General features: G+C 46.8%; 1 protein-coding gene across 3 annotated transcripts in view; it reads left to right on the top strand.

Moving 5' to 3' along the window:
* LOC147428365 (uncharacterized) overlaps window positions 1-18,662 on the top strand; it is a 164,327-nt gene that overhangs the window by 89,018 nt on the left and 56,647 nt on the right. For 2 of the 3 annotated variants that reach the window (XM_086497181.1, XM_086497180.1), the window contains exons 8-9: window positions 1,939-2,013; window positions 2,180-2,296. In XM_086497181.1, the coding sequence (XP_086353307.1) occupies window positions 1,939-2,013; window positions 2,180-2,296 (192 nt within the window). The remainder of the gene's footprint in view (window positions 1-1,938; window positions 2,014-2,179; window positions 2,297-18,662) is intronic. The other variant, XM_086497182.1, reaches the window with a different exon arrangement.

Here is an 18,662-nt window from a genome sequence, read left to right on the forward strand (position 1 = left end):
GGAGAACACAGCTTGTCCATAGATAGCAGTTGTCACAAAGTGATGATGTGGTGGACAACAGAAACCCTAATTTTTGCCAAAAACCCTAAAATTCCTGCAAACCCTAATTTCTGCTAGAAACCCTAATTTCCGAAAATCGCGGAGCCTTTTTTTTTTTTTTTGGGGGCAAATTTTGAGCGACGCAAATCTCAGCTTTTCGCTTTGATTTGGGAGAAAGAAAGAGAAAAAGAGAACTTGCTTTTTACTGACTCTCATTGAGAGAGAGAGAATCTGCTTTTGCTTTGAAGCTTTTGGGGCTCTGCTTTTGGGCATCCCTTGTAACCTTTAAATTAGTGGTGAGGGCCTCACTTCTCAGAGCATCTGGACGCAGAGTCTGAGAGTGAAACCCTAACCGCTCTCTTGTACTTTGATGATTGATTAATACAAAAAGAAATACCGAAAGGGGCGCCAGTCTTTGGGGCCAATATCTCTAGGCACGGAACTCCGCCGGGCCAGTTCAAATCTATTGTGATCTGTGAATTGTTTTGAAGTGGTTATTTGGTGCTGTCGCGGTTGATTCTTGACTTGGAGTGTCCAAGTCCGTTACAGCCATAGTAACAAGGGATGCCCTTTTTCGGGCTTCCCGTCCCCACTTTTCCGTCCCCACTTGCTGTCCCACCCTCTTTTTTACACTAAAAATCCATTTGAGCCCCGTCCCCCGACCCCCGTTCCCCGTCCCGGAATGCGTCCCTTGTGACTATGGTTACAGCAGCCGAAGACCCTTCGTGCTAGACGAGGTCCACCGAAAATGCTCTAAAATATTGGACATGAGGGACTGCAAGCGCAACCGAGGCCAGGATAACACACACACACACACAAGAAATTGTGTGGACATGCTGATGTGGCAGCCTGTTGTACGCGTGCGCGCAATTCGCACTGACATGCTGACGTGGCAGCTGTACGGATCTGCATGATTTCTGCTGGCAGCTTTTGGCGCCCAGGTTTTGGACTAGATGCTTTTAGACTTCATGCTTTTCATGTAAACGGCTTTTGGATGGCCAAGGGTCTCTAAATATGAAGTGAGGACTCTCTCTCTAGCATTCTACAAGGTGGAGAAGCAAAGCAGAGCCATATAGCTGTTCCTTGTTGAAGTATCATAATGAAATACCAAAAGGGGCGCCATCATTTGGGGCCTCTGGAGTTTGGGTGTGGAACTCCGCCACTCCGTGTCTCGTGTGGATTCTCTTTGTCTTTCTGTTCAATTGTTTGAAGTGATAAACGTCTCTCTCTCAATTTGTTCTTTTCAGTTGGCACGTGGTGCCCATTTGTGTACAATAGGAGAGGGATCTAGTTTGGGGACATGGTTGAGATGGGTTCAAGGGCATGTTAGTGCGAACGCATTGGCTAGTGTGGTCAGCCACTTAGAGGGGTACAAGCCCCATTAGCAGAGCGGCAATATGTTATTGTGGCACACGGGCATCCTTAGGGGGTGTGGCTGGTGGTTTGGGATGCTTAGTCTTATTGGTGCACATGCTACATCCTAGGATTCTTACCCCAAGTAGGGGTGCTATTGGATGGTGGCTGTCTTTTTTGCTCCTCGGTGTAACAATATCTCAGTAAACCATGGTTGCAATTGTTGTACTCTAGGCACGGTAGAGTACAGTAACTACAAACTAGCGTGTGAATCCAGTTGGCAGATGTGCCGTCATGTGGATTGCATATGACAACTAAATACTGGGGTTGGAAGGCAGGTGGCAAAATGTGCAGTCATGTCAATCATATCTTGCTTGTTTGCTAAATCTCACAGATTGTATTTCAGCTACTTTTCAGTCCATAATTTTGCTAGAGATGTCTTCAGATTTTTTTTCGATCCACTGGCTGGTGTTTGTTTCTTGGTTATTTCTATCTCGTGAATGTACGTTAATCCACGGTGAAGACTGAATATGAACTATTTGTCAGGAGTTTTGCAAGCTCAGTGGGAGAAATCCTTCAATGGACGAGTTGTCGGCTGCCTCAAATATTGACAAAGTCAAAGTGAGTGTGATTAAGCTAAACATTTTCATCTAGGTACCTTTGTTGTCTTGCCTGTAGAACACTCTAGATGTATTTGTTCTTAATTCTGGTGCATGTTTTTCCCTATACCAAGTAGTCACCCAAGCTGCAGAGTCTGTCTGAACTTTGACTGTTTCTTTGATCTTAGATTAGACAGGCCTTTTTTGCAATGAGGCCCATGAGAACACCCACTGAGAATAAGCACAAAGATGAGTACATGGACATGAAAGAAATCCAGCTTTTGGAAAATGATTCACCATGGAGGGTAAGTTTGAGAAACTTGACTGTATAAGTTTTTGTGCAAATGGTTTGCTTGTGGTCTCTTGTTGGACATAGTGATCCCCTGATTGAGGGGTATTAAGCCATTTAAGCGCAAGAGTGAAATTGAGTTATTTAGACTTTTGTTCAGAGCCATGAGAAAAACTTAAGTCGCACCCCCCCCCCCCCCCCCCCCCCCCCCCCCAAACTTTAAAAAAAAAATGTCAGATTGAATTACCAATGGGAAACCTCAAGACGAGGAAAACCCATGAAAAATACTACAAAGAGGAAATCAGAAACAGTCAAAGTAGAGCTCGAAATGGCTAGCGGGAAGCTCGTCCAAGTCATAGGCAACTCGGAGACACTGTCGGAGAGATGTCTTGAAGAAGGAAACATACTCCACTTGAATCTGTTGAAACATGAGGGAATTATACCAAACAAGGCGCTCGCTGCTGCTGTGCACCCACCCTCGCTGCGCCATCGCCATCGCCACCCAGGCCCCCCCCCCCCGTGCTGCCCGCTGCCCTCCCTTGCTCTGCCCTCAGCCCCCGCTCGCCTGTCCCCTTCCGCCTGCCCTCAGCCCCTGCCTCCCCCCCCTCGCGCTGCCCTGTCCCAGCCCATCCGCCCGCCCTCAGCCCCTGCTGCCGCCGCACGCCCTCAGCCCCAGCTTTCTCGCCGCTGGCCCGCTTGCCCCAGCCCGCTTTATCCCCCCCCGACTCGGCCCGCTTGCCCGTCAATTTGGGCCCTCCGCCTTGGTTACTCCCTGCAGATTCGGCACTTTCGGCATTTGTTTCAACTCCTTGGAGCAGTGTTGGCGTGCCCTTTTGCAGCACCCTCCCGTCGTCCTCTTCTTACGTCACAGTAGTAGACACAGATGGAGGCTCCAGCTTCGGCACAGAGGGACTCGCCAGAAGCCCCCTCGCCCGACCCCGCTGAGCCCACCATTCGACTTGCTCTCTCGCCTACTGAGCAAGCGAGCCTTGCCGCCGAGGTAGAGCGATTGCTGGCGACCTCAATCATTTGCAAGATTCTCGGCACCCGACCTAGTAGAAGAGAGCTGCGAGACCTTCTCCAGGCCCACCTTCTTGCAGAGGTGGGAAAGATTTTGGATGTCTAGATTCTCGGACGGGGGTACTATTAGATCGAGTTTGAGTCCTCCGAGATGGCGTCCAAGGTCATAGCTATGAGTCCACTGGTCATCCGAGCCTCACGTGCCCACTTTCGACAGTGGCGACATGGTTTTGACCTAGCTTCGGATGTTCTAGTAGAGGAGGCAGACATCCCCATCTCAGTCTGCTTTCTGGGTTTACAGAGAGAGTACCTACCACTTCTTTCCAGGATCGGTTTCGCCATTGGGACTGTCCTGGAGACACCTCTCACGGCAGCATCAGTAGCTACCAAGGCGGCTGGCATTCCCTCCGTTCGAGTTTTGGTCAGAGATACCCACACTCTCCCGAAGGTTATCCTTTTACCTCAGGTGAGCGGGGGTTGGTTTCGACAGAGTGTGGAGTACTCGGGCCTCCCGAACCAGTGTTTCATTTGCCGACAGATGGGCCATCTAGCGAAGGCCTGTCCACGGAGGAGGCCGCGACCTGCACCACAGCCTCAGCCTCAGCCTGCCAGGGCTGGCCCGCAACCACAGCTAGCGGCACAGCGTACAGATGCAGAGCCACCCTCCGAGCCCGGGGCTCCAGTGGAGGAGGGGTGGCAACAGGCCCGTGGCCGCCGACGCCAGGGGCCACAACGTCAGCCTGACACTCAGAGTGGCCCTCAGGTGCCTACTCAGCAGCAGTGGGTTTCCACGGGGAACCGTTTTGGTCCTCTCCAGCTGAGTGGCTCACGCCTCTCGAGCCAGTAGCACCCCGGTGGATGGGAGCCTTCACACGATTGGAGGTTCTCATTTAAGTTAGGGCCTGCTTAGAGACAGTCCCAGCCCTGTTCTTCGAGCTTCAAGGTGGGGGACGATTATAGCGAGTTGCAGTAGAGGCCCCGCAGGTAGCAGAGTGCTGTTTTCAGAGGATCCGAGTTGTGGGCATCTGTGGGAGGACTTGCGTCATAGACCCTGACCTAGCAGCTCTTGAGACTGGACACTGGAGGCTATGGGCTTGGGAGTGCTGTCCATTGGCACGAGTACAGTGGGATCCTGGTGAGTGGCTATGGGGGGACCCCTTCTCTTCTGCAGACCACCCAGGAGTCCCCTTCTTTCAGTACACTGTTCGGCTTGGACGTCATATACTTGTAGCATAGAGAGAGGCCCGCCCCGCTGCAGCACGTCATTGGGAGGAGGAGGGCCTCACAGTCGAGTTCTTGGCAGCCTTTTGGCAGAGGCTGTGGGACTCCGGACAGTCGATGTGTGTCACTTTGTTCCAGTGGTTGGTTGCACACAGAGCTATAGCAGTAGGGAGCTGGCTTGTTCATAGTGGTCTTTCGGCCGCATGTGCAGCCTGTGACCAGTTGGTGGAGAGTTAGCGTCAGTCTTTGGGACTGTCCCTCGGCCCAGCAGGTGTGGCTACGAGTTCTTAGGCTGATGCAGACTCTCTCCACGACTAGACAGTACACTTGGGGGGCAGCGGCTTGGTCCACTCTCACGGGCCCGCCACTTCAGTTTGAGCTATCCTCCACTAGCAGGATGATAGTGATACAGGGGGGGCGTCCTACACTCCAGCCTGCCATAGAGCTTACTCCATAGGAGTGTAGTGAGAGAGAGGAGTGTTGGGAGCTCATCAGTGGCCTGACACTGTGGTTCATCTGGCGGGCCCGCTTTTTCCGCATTTTTGAGGCCCGCTCTGTGCCCCCAGCAGAGACTGTTCGTGACTTTTGGCTAGAGCTGATCCATACTCTCAGAGGACGGCTTGAGGGACTTCAGGGCAGCTCCGACCGCATGCTGGAGCGTCGCGAGGCTTTTCTTCGACTCCGGTGCCCTGGGCCTTTCTACACCATTGTCCAGGGTGTGCTCAGATGGCACTACCGACTACCTGTGTGTCTCTTCCCTCCTCCCATCCCCTGATTTAGCCTCATTGTACATATGTTGTTCTTTCATTGGGAGAGTCTCCCCATCATGTTTGTTGTAGCCCTCTCTTGCAGAGGTGGTTGTAGCCCTACGGGCAGCTTTCATTAACTAATAGAAGGATCTTTTTCTCGGAAAAAAAAAACATGAGGGAATTACGTGTTCTCCACATCGTCCAGAGCACCCAGAATCTGACCCAGCCAAAAAAGTATGCATACGACGGAAGAAATTGTTGAAGTACTGCAAAGATCCAGAAAGGTCTACCAAAATGGATGCCAGGGAAACGCATGCGAAGAGCTGTGCCAGGGAAACGCATGCGAAGAGCTGTAGAGATGCAGTCCGCGTACGAGGACAAGACCACAATAAATGTGAAATGTTCTCAACGGCTGCACCATATCGAACACATCGCGAACAGGCCAATCTTCTAGATCGCAAGAATTTGCCAATTGGGAGAACCCCAACGATGCATCTCCACATAAACAGTCGCTCCTTCAGAGGCAACTTCGCATGCCACACTTTCATGACTCTACTCCCCCACCATGAAACACTCTTGCTCATATTCCATACCTTATTACAGTGTTCGTGGATCTAGGAGGATGACTGCAAATGATAGTACACTTTCCGTGCAGAAATCAAAGAGAAGGAAGAGCCAGCGTAGCACCAATCACAAATTCGATTTTCCATAACCAGTTGTGGAACAAGAGATATTGAACCAACCAGATTTTTAATGGTGTCCTACATGCGCCTATAGTGCATCCCAAGCCCAAAGATAAGAGCAGCCTGTCTAAACAAGAACACCAGTCCATCAGCATCCGTCACATCAATTATCCTGCCAATACCTTTCTGGGAGAGAAAATAAGCCTGTCTACGAGAGCGTTGAACAAGAGTTTGATCAAAAACTCGACTCCAATGTAAACTTTCTAATCGAAGCGAGTTTCCAGAGGCATTATCTCTACCATGGCACAACAATTCTTGCGTGACCAATTTCCAATCTCTAGAAGACTGGAAGCAAAGGGGCATCCAGGTATTGTGGCTTCAAACTTACCAAAAACCACATCCCAATATGACGGCTGCCAATGGGCAAAAACTGGTGCAGCAACCGCATGAGAGCTCTGAAACGCAAACATTTGCGCCCAAGGCTGCTGTTGCTCAACCAACACAAACAACAAAGTGGCCTTTGTTGCTGTTACCTGAGAACACAAATGCAGAATATTCAGACCACCACAATGCTTTGGAGTACATAACTTACCTATTGTAAGCAAACGCAGACCCTTTTTAAAGTAGACCAGACGTGCTCTAGTATAGTATACATCAAGGCTCGAAGACGACGAGGTGGCCAATGCAACATAGGTAGGAAAAATTGCATGTATGTCAGCAAAATAGACTGTACTATTCTGAGTCTTACATGTAACGGCCAAGTAGATAATTTCCAATAGTGCAATTTAGACCTCAATTTGTTCTCAACCCAGTCCAATTATTTTGCATTGTTAATCGACCAAGCCAATGAATATCCAAGATGTCTCACAATTTGATCAGGGTTCACTATGTCACCTGGCCATAATACCGAGTGCCAATCCATTTGATGCAACGATAACAATTTAGATTTACGAAAATTACACTTGCAGACCTGCAGCCAACGCATAAAGATGCAGTGCTTCCATGATACATTGAACATCTTCAGGTCTATTTCTAGGCCAAAACATGGAGTCATTCGCATATGCTTGCGCCACAAAATGAGCACGAGACGGCAGTTCCAATCCATGTAAATGTCCTGATACGGTTAAGGAATCCACATACAACAACAGAGGGTGTGTAGCAATAGTGTACAACATAGCACTCAAAGGGCAGCCTTGCCTAATCGATCTATCGAGATCCCATAGCCGAGTTAGCTCACCATCAAGAATTTCAGCAGATTGACTATTCTCATAAAGAAAATAGACCACCCGACGCATTCTGGAACCAAAGCCCAGAGCTATGATGATCTGAGCAATGAAGTCCCAATGAACAGTGTCAAATGCTTTCTCTATATTGACCTGCATGATAAGTACATCCTGTCCAGTATATTTTGCATACTCAATTCCAAAGAAAGCATTAGCAATATTATCCATAATTTGTCGACGAGGGATGAATTCATATTGAGCCGGATGTATGCCTGAGAACAAATGATCATTAATACGAGCAACAATCATTTTTGACAACAATTTGTAAACGACCGGCATAAGCGTGATGGGATGCCAATGTGAGAAGTATTCACATAATGTTTGCTTGGGCAACAATTTCACCAATCCTTCTTTCTACGACTGCGGCGGCAGAGATTGCGTAGTCCATGCATGATTGATCATGAAAAGTAGAGGCTGCTAAGGGGCTCCCAAAAAAGCGAAGGAAAAATTCAATGGTAAGACCATCCCATCCAAGAGATTTCCAACGACCAAGATGCAACAAGCTGTCATGCAGCTCAACCTCAATAAAACTAGCCTCAAGGGTAACTGCATCATTCATTGTCAATATAGGATGCACATATGATAGCAGTAGCTGTCTGGCTTGCAAAACCTCACTCGAGGGGGCATCATGCTTTGCAAAAACCCGTTGAAAATGATCCACCATAAATTCCTCCAGTTGACTTTTATTGGCCGTCCATTGCCCACTATCGACCTTAACCCTTTTCATAGATACAGATTGCCTCGAATGATGCAGATGCTTAAAGAGCTGCTTCGATGAACGGCCATTATCCATAAAAGTATACTGTCTTGATCTAACCTTCCATTTATCAAGTTTCCTCCCGTTATTATGCATCAAAGAGGCTTTAGCTGCACATGGTTCCTCTTGTTCCGACTGAGTAGGCCGTCTAGTGTCTGCAAGACTTTCCAAGGCTTGACTAGTCGCCTTATCTTCCTGCACTTTGTCTCTCAACCGGTGCCATGTACCACAAACCACAATCCTTAGTGACTGCTTGGATCCGCATGACAAAACGATACCAAGCCATCCTCCCTCCCCTCCCCCCCCCCTCCCCAACACACACACACACACACTCTTTCAATCTTTTTTTGTCAGTCGATATTTAATTGTGGGAAACCTCGGGAAGACGAAAACCCACCACAAAGAAAAGAGTATACAAGCGAAGAGGCCTATGCATCAAAACGATGCAAGCCTAAACAGAGCTCTAGAAACAGATGAAGAAGAGCTTGAGAGCGGCAGCGGGAAAGGAGAGAACTTGCCTTGAGTTATCCACCACTTGATCCACCTGGCACACCCTTTGTGTGAAAGAAAATATGCTTGTCGAGGAGAGTGCTGAATGAAAGTGAGAGAACGCTTTACTTACTCCAGTGAATGCTCTCCAACCGGAGGGAGTTACCCTGAGAGGATTGGCGACCATGTGAGGACAAGTGCAAGGTAAAAGCCTTTCAATCACCACCAAGAGACAAAGTAAAGGGACATCTTGGAATATGACCATCAAGCTGCCCAAAGATGACATCCCAATACGAAGGGTGCTAGTGACCAAAGGAAGGCGACAATACCACCACGTAAATGTGACACCATAAGCATCCAGGGCTATTGCTGTTCCACCAAAACAGGCAGGAGCATGGCTTTCTTGGCGAGAACATGGAGACATAAATTAAATATTAAGCCCTCCCAATCACTTAGGTGTGCATAACTTATCCATAGATAAAAATTGCAACGCTTTCTTATGGGAGGATGTGCACTAGAAATGCTCCAGTATGTCAGACATAAGAGACCCAAGGCACCGCTGATACCATGATAAAAGCGGTAAATAGCATTGTACATAGGCCATCATAATGCATTGGACAATTTTGAGACGTACATGCCAGACTGACAATTTCCAATAGCTTAGCTTTAATTGCAATCTTTGGAGCACCCAGTCTAACTTCTGTGTCCGCAGAGACATTCTAGTCAATTGGATAGACCAGATGATGTACTATGTCGTGAGGAGGACCAATTTCCCCTAGCAAGAGAAGCTTGTGCCAATCGAATTCTTTTAAAGGCAATAACTTGGGTTTATGAAACTTGACACCAGCTGTTGCCAAACCAAATAAATGTAGGGCATGCATAATCTGTTGTACATCCTCCTTAAAGGACAATACTCCGGGGAACTCCGCGATTGTAGCAGCAGTCTTGGGTGTCCCAACCGCCAAGAAATGTAACACACTTGGACACTCCAAGTCAAAGATTTTACCGCGACACGACATAAATTCACTTCAAAACAGTTCACAATTTGATTCAACACTGGCCCGGCGGAGTTTCGTGCCTAGAGATATTGGCCCCATAGACTGGCGCCCCTTTCGGTATTTCTTTTTGTATTAAATCTGTTGCCAAAGTACAATAGAGTGGTTGGGTCTCACTCTCAGACTTTGCGTCTAGATGCTTTGAGAAGTGAGAGGCCAACTGCACTTATAAAGGATTTACAAGGGATGCCAAAAGTTAAAGCATCAAGGCTCTCTCTCTCTCTCTCTCTCTCTCTCTCTCTCTCTCTCTCTCTCTCTCTCTCTTAAAATAAAGCAAGAACTTGCGTAGAATCGAGCTCCTTGCGTAGAAAAAGCAGCCCACGCAAAAGCTTGCCTTCCGTGCAGTCCCGCGTTTTGCGCCGGATTTTCCGGGCCAGTCTGTACAGGCATGCCACGTCTGCATTTTCAGCGGGCTGTTTTCAATAGTAGTGTGTGTGTGTGTGTGTGTGAATTGGGCAACCACTTCACCAGTTTGTGACATACCCCCCTCTCGAAAGCATTGTAATCGCCCTCGATTATGCCTACAAAACAGACAGAAGCCATAAACTGTCTTAGCAGACACTGACTCTTAGTACGGACGCACTAGGAAAACACATCTAGCACATGTACCAATCGACAGTCACATCACACGACATCACATGACATCACTTGACATCACATGACAAATCACATTCAAAATTCATTCGGATCTCAGACCATGATTTATCGGCAACGCAATTAGCAATCACATCTAGATCCACTCAGGACCTCATAGAGGCCTGATTGACTAATCCCTATTGCAACCATGTCTATCGAGATCATTCAGACCAAAATGCCGGAGTCATTTTGTCTATCAGTTTCTCCACTTAAACAAGTCAAGAACAAATCAGTATCATATTATCGGGAATTCCAGTTCATAAAGTCATACAACAGAATACTGTCAGCTCACAGTATCCCTGAAACTCAAAGAGACATCAATGACTTTAGTATCAAAAATCGAGGCAATCTGTTGACAAAGGAGCGGAGCAACTCCCCTCTTGTGCATACCCACTGCACCAGATTTTACCCAAGCTGAGTTCGGGGTTCCATTTGGAATAGACTATGCTAAACGAAAAGCTTCAAGGTAAAGATTCACAATCTGAGGAGTATCTGCTAGGTCCTCCTCCTCCATCCACTTCGCATCCAATGCAGGATAGTTCTTGAATTTAACCAAGAACCGCCTTATCACTTTAGCCTTAATCTTTCTGTCTTTATGTGCCAATATCTGTTCGGGAAGAAGGATCTCCTGGTTTTCTTCCACTTCGGGTTGCTCATCAGGCTCCCCCTCTAAAACGTAAGAGCACCCAATCGTTCTTCTTCAATTTCAAATCACGACGATGGCGATCTGTTGCCTTTTTTTGTCTTTCTTGAGATTTCTGCAAAGCCTCGCGGACCTTGGCAAAAGCCATGTCCAAGTCCCGCGTGTACTCATCGGCTTCAAAAATCTTATCTTTCGTGCTTAGGAAGGGTGGAACCTTCGTAGCACCTTCAATTATCTCAAATGGCGCCTTCCCCGTCGAAGAGTGTATTTTGTTATTGTAAGAAAATTCCACCAAAGGTAAGTACTTTTCCCATTGAGTCTTCTGATCCGAGATGTAAGACTTCAATAAATCTAGTACCACTGAATTTGCAATCTCAGATTGCCCGTTATTCTGCGGGTGGAAAGATGACGAGAACTGCAACCGCGTGTCAATGTTCTCTCAAATAGCCTTCCAAAACGAACTTGTGAATTTGAGGTCCCTGTTGGAGACAATCGTCTTGGGCATGCCATGTAAAATGAAGATATGGGCCACAAACAGTCTCGCTAAGTGATCCGGCTTGATTGTTTTCTTCTCTGGAATGAAATGAGCTTGTTTGCTAAATCTGTCAATAACAGTCCAGATACCATCGTGACCACTTTGTGTTCTCGAGAGATAAAAAATGAAATCCATTGCAATACTTTCCCAGGGGCGGGTGGGTATGGGCAAAGGCTGTAACAATCCGTGTGCTTTGTCTGTCAAACTTGACCTTTTGGTATACCAAGCAATTGTGCACAACAAGGTTGGATCAAAATGTACGTACGGATCGGGTCCGTCCCGTACAGATGTTCTGTACGGATCCGTACCATACGGAACGATCTGTACGCCTTTTTTCTAAAAAAATAAAAATAAAAATAAATAAATAAATAAATAAATAAATATCTTTGACGGAGGGAAGCCCGTATGGTGCTGATTTAAAATAAAATTCCAAGTCTCTTGCAATAGTTACACATTATGTGGTTGTCTTATAAAACGTGTCTTTGAATGTCTGTATAAGTTGTTGGCTTCTCTCTTGTTTTTTTATTGGCTCTTGTTTTTTATTGGAAATGTCCTAGAAAATTTAGTAGTTTGCGGTTTTTTTACAAGAGTATGTATTTTTACGTACTTAAAATTTTTTCCTGTACGGAACAACGTACAGTACATACATATACGCCACGTACAGTACGTTTGGTACCACCTTGGTGCACAAACTCGTCCACATCCTTCTTGAGTCTCGGCCAACAAAAGTATCTCTCTACCCCTTTAAAGGTGGTAGCAATGCTGCGGTAACCCGTAAAAGGTGGACATTGGCATTCGGTCATAACCTTTTTCCTCAACGGCTGTGTAATGCACAACATGGTTTTCCTCATCAAGTAGCCATCCCGTATGGAATATCCCGCTACTATCTCCCCATTCCGTATCCGAGTGAAAATATTTGCAAAATCTGTATTTGTGGCATACTGATCGACCATATCCTCGAAGCTCCTTTGATGAATCGCGAAAATAGCCAGAATCAACGGTTTTTGGGAGAAAGCATCTGCCAGCAAATTCTACTGTCCCTACACATGGACAATTTGGAAGTGAAATTGTGACAAGATGTTCGCCCACCGTATCTGCTTTCCGATAGCTGCTTCTGTGACAAGAAGTAGCGTAAACTCTGATGTTCTGTGACGACAGTAAAATCCGCTCCTAGTAGGTAATGTCGCCACCGAGTAAGAGCATGGATAACTGCCAAAAGCTCTTTCTCATAAATCTGTGCTGTCAATTCTGGGCTTGAGAACAATCGGCTCTCGTAGGCAATGCCATGGCCTTCTTGCATTAAGACCGCACCTAGACTACGACCACAAGTATCAAAATATACTTCAAATGACTTTTGCAAGTCCGACAAAGTCAAAACGGGTGCTGTAGTCAAGTTCTCTTTCAATGTGAGAAAGACATTGAAAAATGTCAAAAAGTTCTCTCCGTGCGGACATTGAAAAACATGTACGTGAGTGTTTAGTCTGCCAAAAAGTAAAATATGACAAACATAAAGTTTATGGCAAGCTTAAGCCGCTGCCTGTGCTTAACACGTCATGGGAAAGTATTGCCATGGATTTTATTACTGATCTTCCTAGATCCAAGAATGGAAATGATGCAATCTGGACTATAGTAGACAGATTCAGTAAGCAAGCACATTTTCTTCCAGTAAAGAAGACGATCAAAGCTGATCACATGGCTAGAATATTTCTAGCTCAGATTTTTAAACACCATGGATTGCCAAAGACTATTGTCAGCAATAGAGATCCCCGCATGACTAGTCTATTTTGGCAGGCATTGTTCGAAAACTTGGGAACTAAGCTTGATTTTTCATCAGCTTATCATCCTCAAACAGATGGTCAAAGCGAAATCGCTAATGCCACTATTTTAGATCTCCTCAAGTGCTATGTTTCGGAACGACAATCCGAATGGGAACAGTACTTACCAATAGTTGAGTTTGCGTATAATAATACCATACATTCCTCAACTGGTAAAGCTCCCTTCGAAATTATTTATGGGAAGCCACTCTTACTTCCTATTATGGTGACCAAAGAAAACATCTTCGCCGCAGATGAATTTGTGCGCAATATTGATATTGCCCATCAACAAGTAAAGCAAGCGATTCTTCGTACTCAAGAGCAACAGAAGAGAAAAGCAGACAAGCACAGAAGGAATCTCAATCTTGAAAAAGGACAATATGTCCTGCTTCGGTTTGAGAAAGCTAGATTGAAAAAGCGGGTCGGCAAAGGGAAAGTTGTCAAACTTTCCTATAGATTTTACGGCCCTTTCAAAATTACAGATAAAGTCAATGACGTGACTTTCAGATTGGATTTGCCTTCTAATTGGCGCATCCATAATGCTATTGGCGCATCCATAATGCTTTTCATGTTAGTCTCCTCCGACGATATGTTGGACCTCCTCCAGTGGCGCCACTACAAGAAGATCCTCCTGAAGTCGAAGAGACTGAGGAAATCCTTCAACTTGAACAAATAATACACCACTCGGAGAGACAACTCAAGTCGGGGAGTCTACATCGAAAGTATTTAGTCAAGTTCAAGAATTACCTTTAGATGCAAAGTGGATGACTGAGTCCGATCTTAAGGACTACCCTGACATCTTGCACAGTTATGTTGACGCTCTACAGTTGAGGTCAACTGTTTAGAACCAAGAGGGATGTAACTATGTCAGACTTTGTAAATAATTAATTTATTTACGAGAAAAGAATTATCTAGTTAGTTGTGTGCACATCAAAATAGATCTAGCAGTTTCTGGGGCCTTAGGTGCGCCCAAGTTTGGGCTAGAGCACCTCCGGGAGACCCTAGCAGAAAATACCTTGAAGCCCTAGCGATTGGGAAATCCGGTCTTCAATAAAGAGGTAGATAGTAGCCTTAGATTTCAGGCTCAGAAAATTACGTGCGCTAGTGCAAGCACAGGAATGAGATGGGGTCCTTATACTATTAACCCTAAGGCTTGATTCTTTTACGGCCTTAGGATAAGTTAGTTAAAAGTATTCTTAAATGATTTGCGCTGGACCAAATGGCCGGACAAGTGTGAACATGTAATGGGAGAGCATTGCTGGCACGGCAATGTGCTAGGGAGCAGCTAACGTTTTAATTTGTTGCATCTATGTGTGCAATTGTGCACTTAATTGCACATTTCGTTAACTAGCATAGGATTTTTAAAGTCAAAAGTTGAATGGTTTTTAAATTTTAAAGTAAGTGTGCCACTTGGCACACTTTCCCATGCAATCTCTCTCTCTCTCTCTCTCTCTCTCTCTCTCTCTCTCTCTCTCTTCATGCTAGCGCCCCCTCTTCTGGGAGGCTATAAGAGAGCAGCCCCTCCCCCTCTTGCCAGGTTGGCAGTGCACTACCCCCCCAAGTTGACCATCCTCTACGCAGTGACGCTCTCCATTGAAGATTGAGAGCAACACCTTGTGGTGTATGTGGAGCCTCTGAGCACCCATCACCTAGAACAAGGCCTCTCATGGTTGCTTGCAGCTTTGGGAGAAGTTTCATCGCGTAAAGTAGTAGAAAACTCTCTTTCTCCCTTGTCTAGCTGCTACAAATTCCCTGTTTTGAGCCCCTAATCACTTGTATTAGGATGAATTTCAGCAAAGTCTTAATAGAATCTCATTCCCCACTACCTACTCTACACATACACCAAGTTTAGAGCATTTCCATCGCGGAAAGGACCTCCAATTTGGCATTGGAACACGCTCAGGTAACAATTTCTGGTTATGTGCAGAAAATTACAGCAAGCGTGTGTGTGTGTGTGTGTGTTTTGCATGTTTCTGTGGTTGGTTAATTGCAGGTATGATTACGTCCAAAGTGGCACAGTTAGCGGAAGATAGACTCTCATTCGTGAGAGCTTCCGATGAGTTTTGTGGAAGGTAGACTCTCCCCTACGAGAGCTTCTCAAAATCTCGCAGAAGAGGATAGATCCTCTCAGTAGTCAGAGAGCAGTTCTTCTACTCTCTCAGTCAGAAGCAGAAAAAGGCCAAGAAAGAATAGGGACGGGCTTTTGCCCCGTTCCCGTGCTTGTAAAGATTCTCCCTTAGTAATAAAGATATTCTCTTTATGGGGGGGGACCAGCCCATCTTCTGGTCCCCAATGAAGTGTCAAGCTTTCTCTCTCTCTCTCTCTCTCTCTCTCTCTCTCTCTCTCTCTAATTCTCTTGAGTATTTGAAGTGCAATTAAACGTCAGATTACGCTTCCGTATTTTTGTGACAGTGGTATCAGAGCAAGGTCATCTCTCTCTTCCTTAAGGGATTGACGACTCTTGGAAGACTGCAGAAATGGGAGGACGCGAGATAGAGTTCTCTCCTTCAACAGCAGGTGGAAGAGTTGCAAAAAGCTCTCTCCCATCCAGAAGTCCAAAAGATTCTCCATACTCTTGAGAAAGGGAAGGAGAAAATGCCGATGGGGTCGGGAGAAATCCCGCAGAACCCAAAGGCGCCAGAACCAAGGAAAGATCCTTTGATTGGAACCTCCCGCATTCACGAGAAGCAAAGGAAACCTCGAGAACGTCATGTGCGGTTTAACCCAAAGGTTCAAGAGCAGGATCCCCCTGATTCCCCGCATCTTTCATGAAGGATATGGATGACATCGTCGCTCCAGAGGACATGTTTTTGGACGACCCACTGCAGCAAGAAGTGCATTAAAGGGAAAAGACTCCTGTCCATAAGGAGTCTAAGCATAGAAAGAAGGAGCACCATAAGAAGAAGCACCACAGGCAGAAAACATTCAAGTCGGGAGACAAAGATGTGAAATTCGACACCTACAATGGGCGGCGTGATAATGACAAAGCGTTGGCTTTCATCCGCCAATTCGAAGTTGCATTTGCTGAAGGGAATTTTAAAGAAAGATACAAGCTTGGCCATGTCAGTATGTACCTGAAAGGCACAGCCAGCAGTTGGTGGTTAACCCTTATCTTGGAAGATCGCAAACCCCAAGATTGGACTGCTTTCAAGGAGTTCTACGCACAGTTCCTTCCTCCAGACTATGAGGAAGAGGTAAAGAAAGAATGGGATCGACTTTCACAGTCGGAGAACGAAACTGTTCCACGCTATGTGGATAGGTTTTGGGACGTTCTCTTGAAAGTCACTCCATTCAAGAAGATTGACGATTCGGAAAAGATGCGCAAGTTTGAAGCAAGATTGCATGAAGCCTTGCAAAAGGCTATGAAGCTTTACCCTCGAGATAACTTGCAGATACTTATGGAATCAGCCTGCATAGCTGATGGAATACATGACAAGGGTACTCCCAGGAAGATGGAGCAAAGCACTTACCATGCCAAGTAGAAGGCTCTCCATGAGTAGCCTACCTCTACTTCTTCTCAAAAGAAGAAAATAACCGCCTTTGAAGCAGAAGCAAAGCCAAGAACTCAGCTGTGAGTCCCTCCTCCTGCCAATGAGGTGCTGCACAGCAGGGCGAGTCTCTCTTTGTGCTGCCAGTATGTGACGTCCCGGTCGAACAGTGTACTGAAAGAAAGGGACACCTAGGTGGTCTACAGAGGAGAAAGGGTCCCTCTAAAGCCACTCTCCAGGATCCCAATGTACTCGTGCCAGTGGACAGCTCTCCCAAGCATACAGCCTGCAATGACTAGTCTCAAGAGCTGTTGGGTCAGGATCGATGACACAAGTCTTCCCACAGATGCCCACCACTCAGATCCTCTGAAAACAACACTCTGCCACCTGTGGGGCCTCTACTGCAACTTGGTGTAAGCGTCCCTTACCTTGTAACTCGAAAAACAGGGAGGGTACAGTCTTTGAGCAAGCCCGAACTGAGATGAGAACCTCCAGTCACGTGAAGGCTCCCATCCATCTAGGCGCCGCTGGCTCGAGAGGTGTGAGCCACTCAGCTGGTACTGTCGCTGAGATGTCCTGGCACATGCTCTGCACCCCTCTCATGCCCTGTAAAACTGAAAGCCCTGCAGCTCCTCTGATAAGCCTGAAAACTGTAACTCGTCACCTAAGGAGCGTGTTGGACATGCTTCCATGGGACCCCAAGAAACATCAGGCCGACTACCAACCAAGTGGCCTCTCTGAGTGCTAACCATGGGGTTCCAAACAAGGGGCTTTCTTAGACACTCCTTCGTGCAAGTAGGCTGACACTGCTCCAAGCCTCGCCGCAAGTGCTCCCAAGATCGAAGCAAACTCACAGCGAAGCGGTCCTCCAGTCTCTTGCTCAAGCCAACTCTGCGCATCTCTGTGAAGATCCATCTGGTCGAAGGTCGCTAGGGGCCTTTAGCCTGAGGCACCCTAGCACGAAGCCGATGTAGTAAGAACTCCTTCCAGGGCTCTTCACCTGGAAGAAGTCTGACGATGAACTTCCCAAGAAGGGCTCTACTCTGTTGTGTTGGGTCTATGATCCCAAGCCCTCCCTGAGAACAAGGAAGAGTGATGACCTGCCAAGCCACTCTGGCTCGGGCTATTTGAGTGTCGCACCTTGACCAAAGGAAGTTCCTGATCAACCTCTCTACCTTGCTGATACAAGAACTCGAGAAGATCCAGCAAGAAGTGATGTACCACATAGTAGCCAACAACACCTGGTTGGCCACTAGAACTTTGCTTGCCAGAGAAAGTCGTGCGGAGCTCCAATGTAACAACTTCCTCTTGATAGACAGGAGGAGGGGAGTAATCTGCTGCTCGAGAGACAAGTCCAAACCAACATGACAGCCCAAGTACCAAACTGCAGTCCCTAGGGGAATCCACCTGAAACCCTCACCTGGCATCCAATCGGGCATAAGAGTAGTATCAACTAAGAAAGCCACTGTCTTTCTCCAGTTGATCAGTGCGCCAGATGCACAACAGAAGGTCTCTAGAGCCTGCTCATACCTGCGAAGGTTGGCCTCCTGGCCATCCAAGTACAAGGCTAAGTCGTCTGCAAACTCAACGTCCAGTAGCTCATCTCCCCGAATAGGAAGTGCTAAGCCCCGTAAACCAACCTGCTGTGACATCAAAAACTTCCTCATCGCGTCTGCATAGAAAAGAAAGAGGAAGGGCAAGAGGGCAGCCCTGTGTGACCGAATGTGTGAGCATGAAACGATCACCTCTACCTCCTGACAAAAGTACTTGACTGTGTGCCCGTCTGTACAAAGCTGATACCCCTGTAATCCAAGCATCTGAGAAGTTGATCCTGCTTAGAGTGCCCTCCAGAAAGTCCTAGTCAACTCTGTCGTAGGCCTTCTCAAAATCGAGAAGAAGAATCGCCAGATCCTCACCATGGAGCCGCGCTAGGGCAGAGGCCTCCCAAAAAGTAAAGATGTTGTCAAGGATACTACGCTCCTTGACAAAACCTGTATGAGTCCCATGCA

The sequence above is a fragment of the Adiantum capillus-veneris genome, chromosome 23, assembly GCF_014529385.1.
Source record: "Adiantum capillus-veneris isolate H3 chromosome 23, ASM1452938v2, whole genome shotgun sequence".
NCBI classification, from domain to species: Eukaryota; Viridiplantae; Streptophyta; class Polypodiopsida; order Polypodiales; family Pteridaceae; genus Adiantum; species Adiantum capillus-veneris.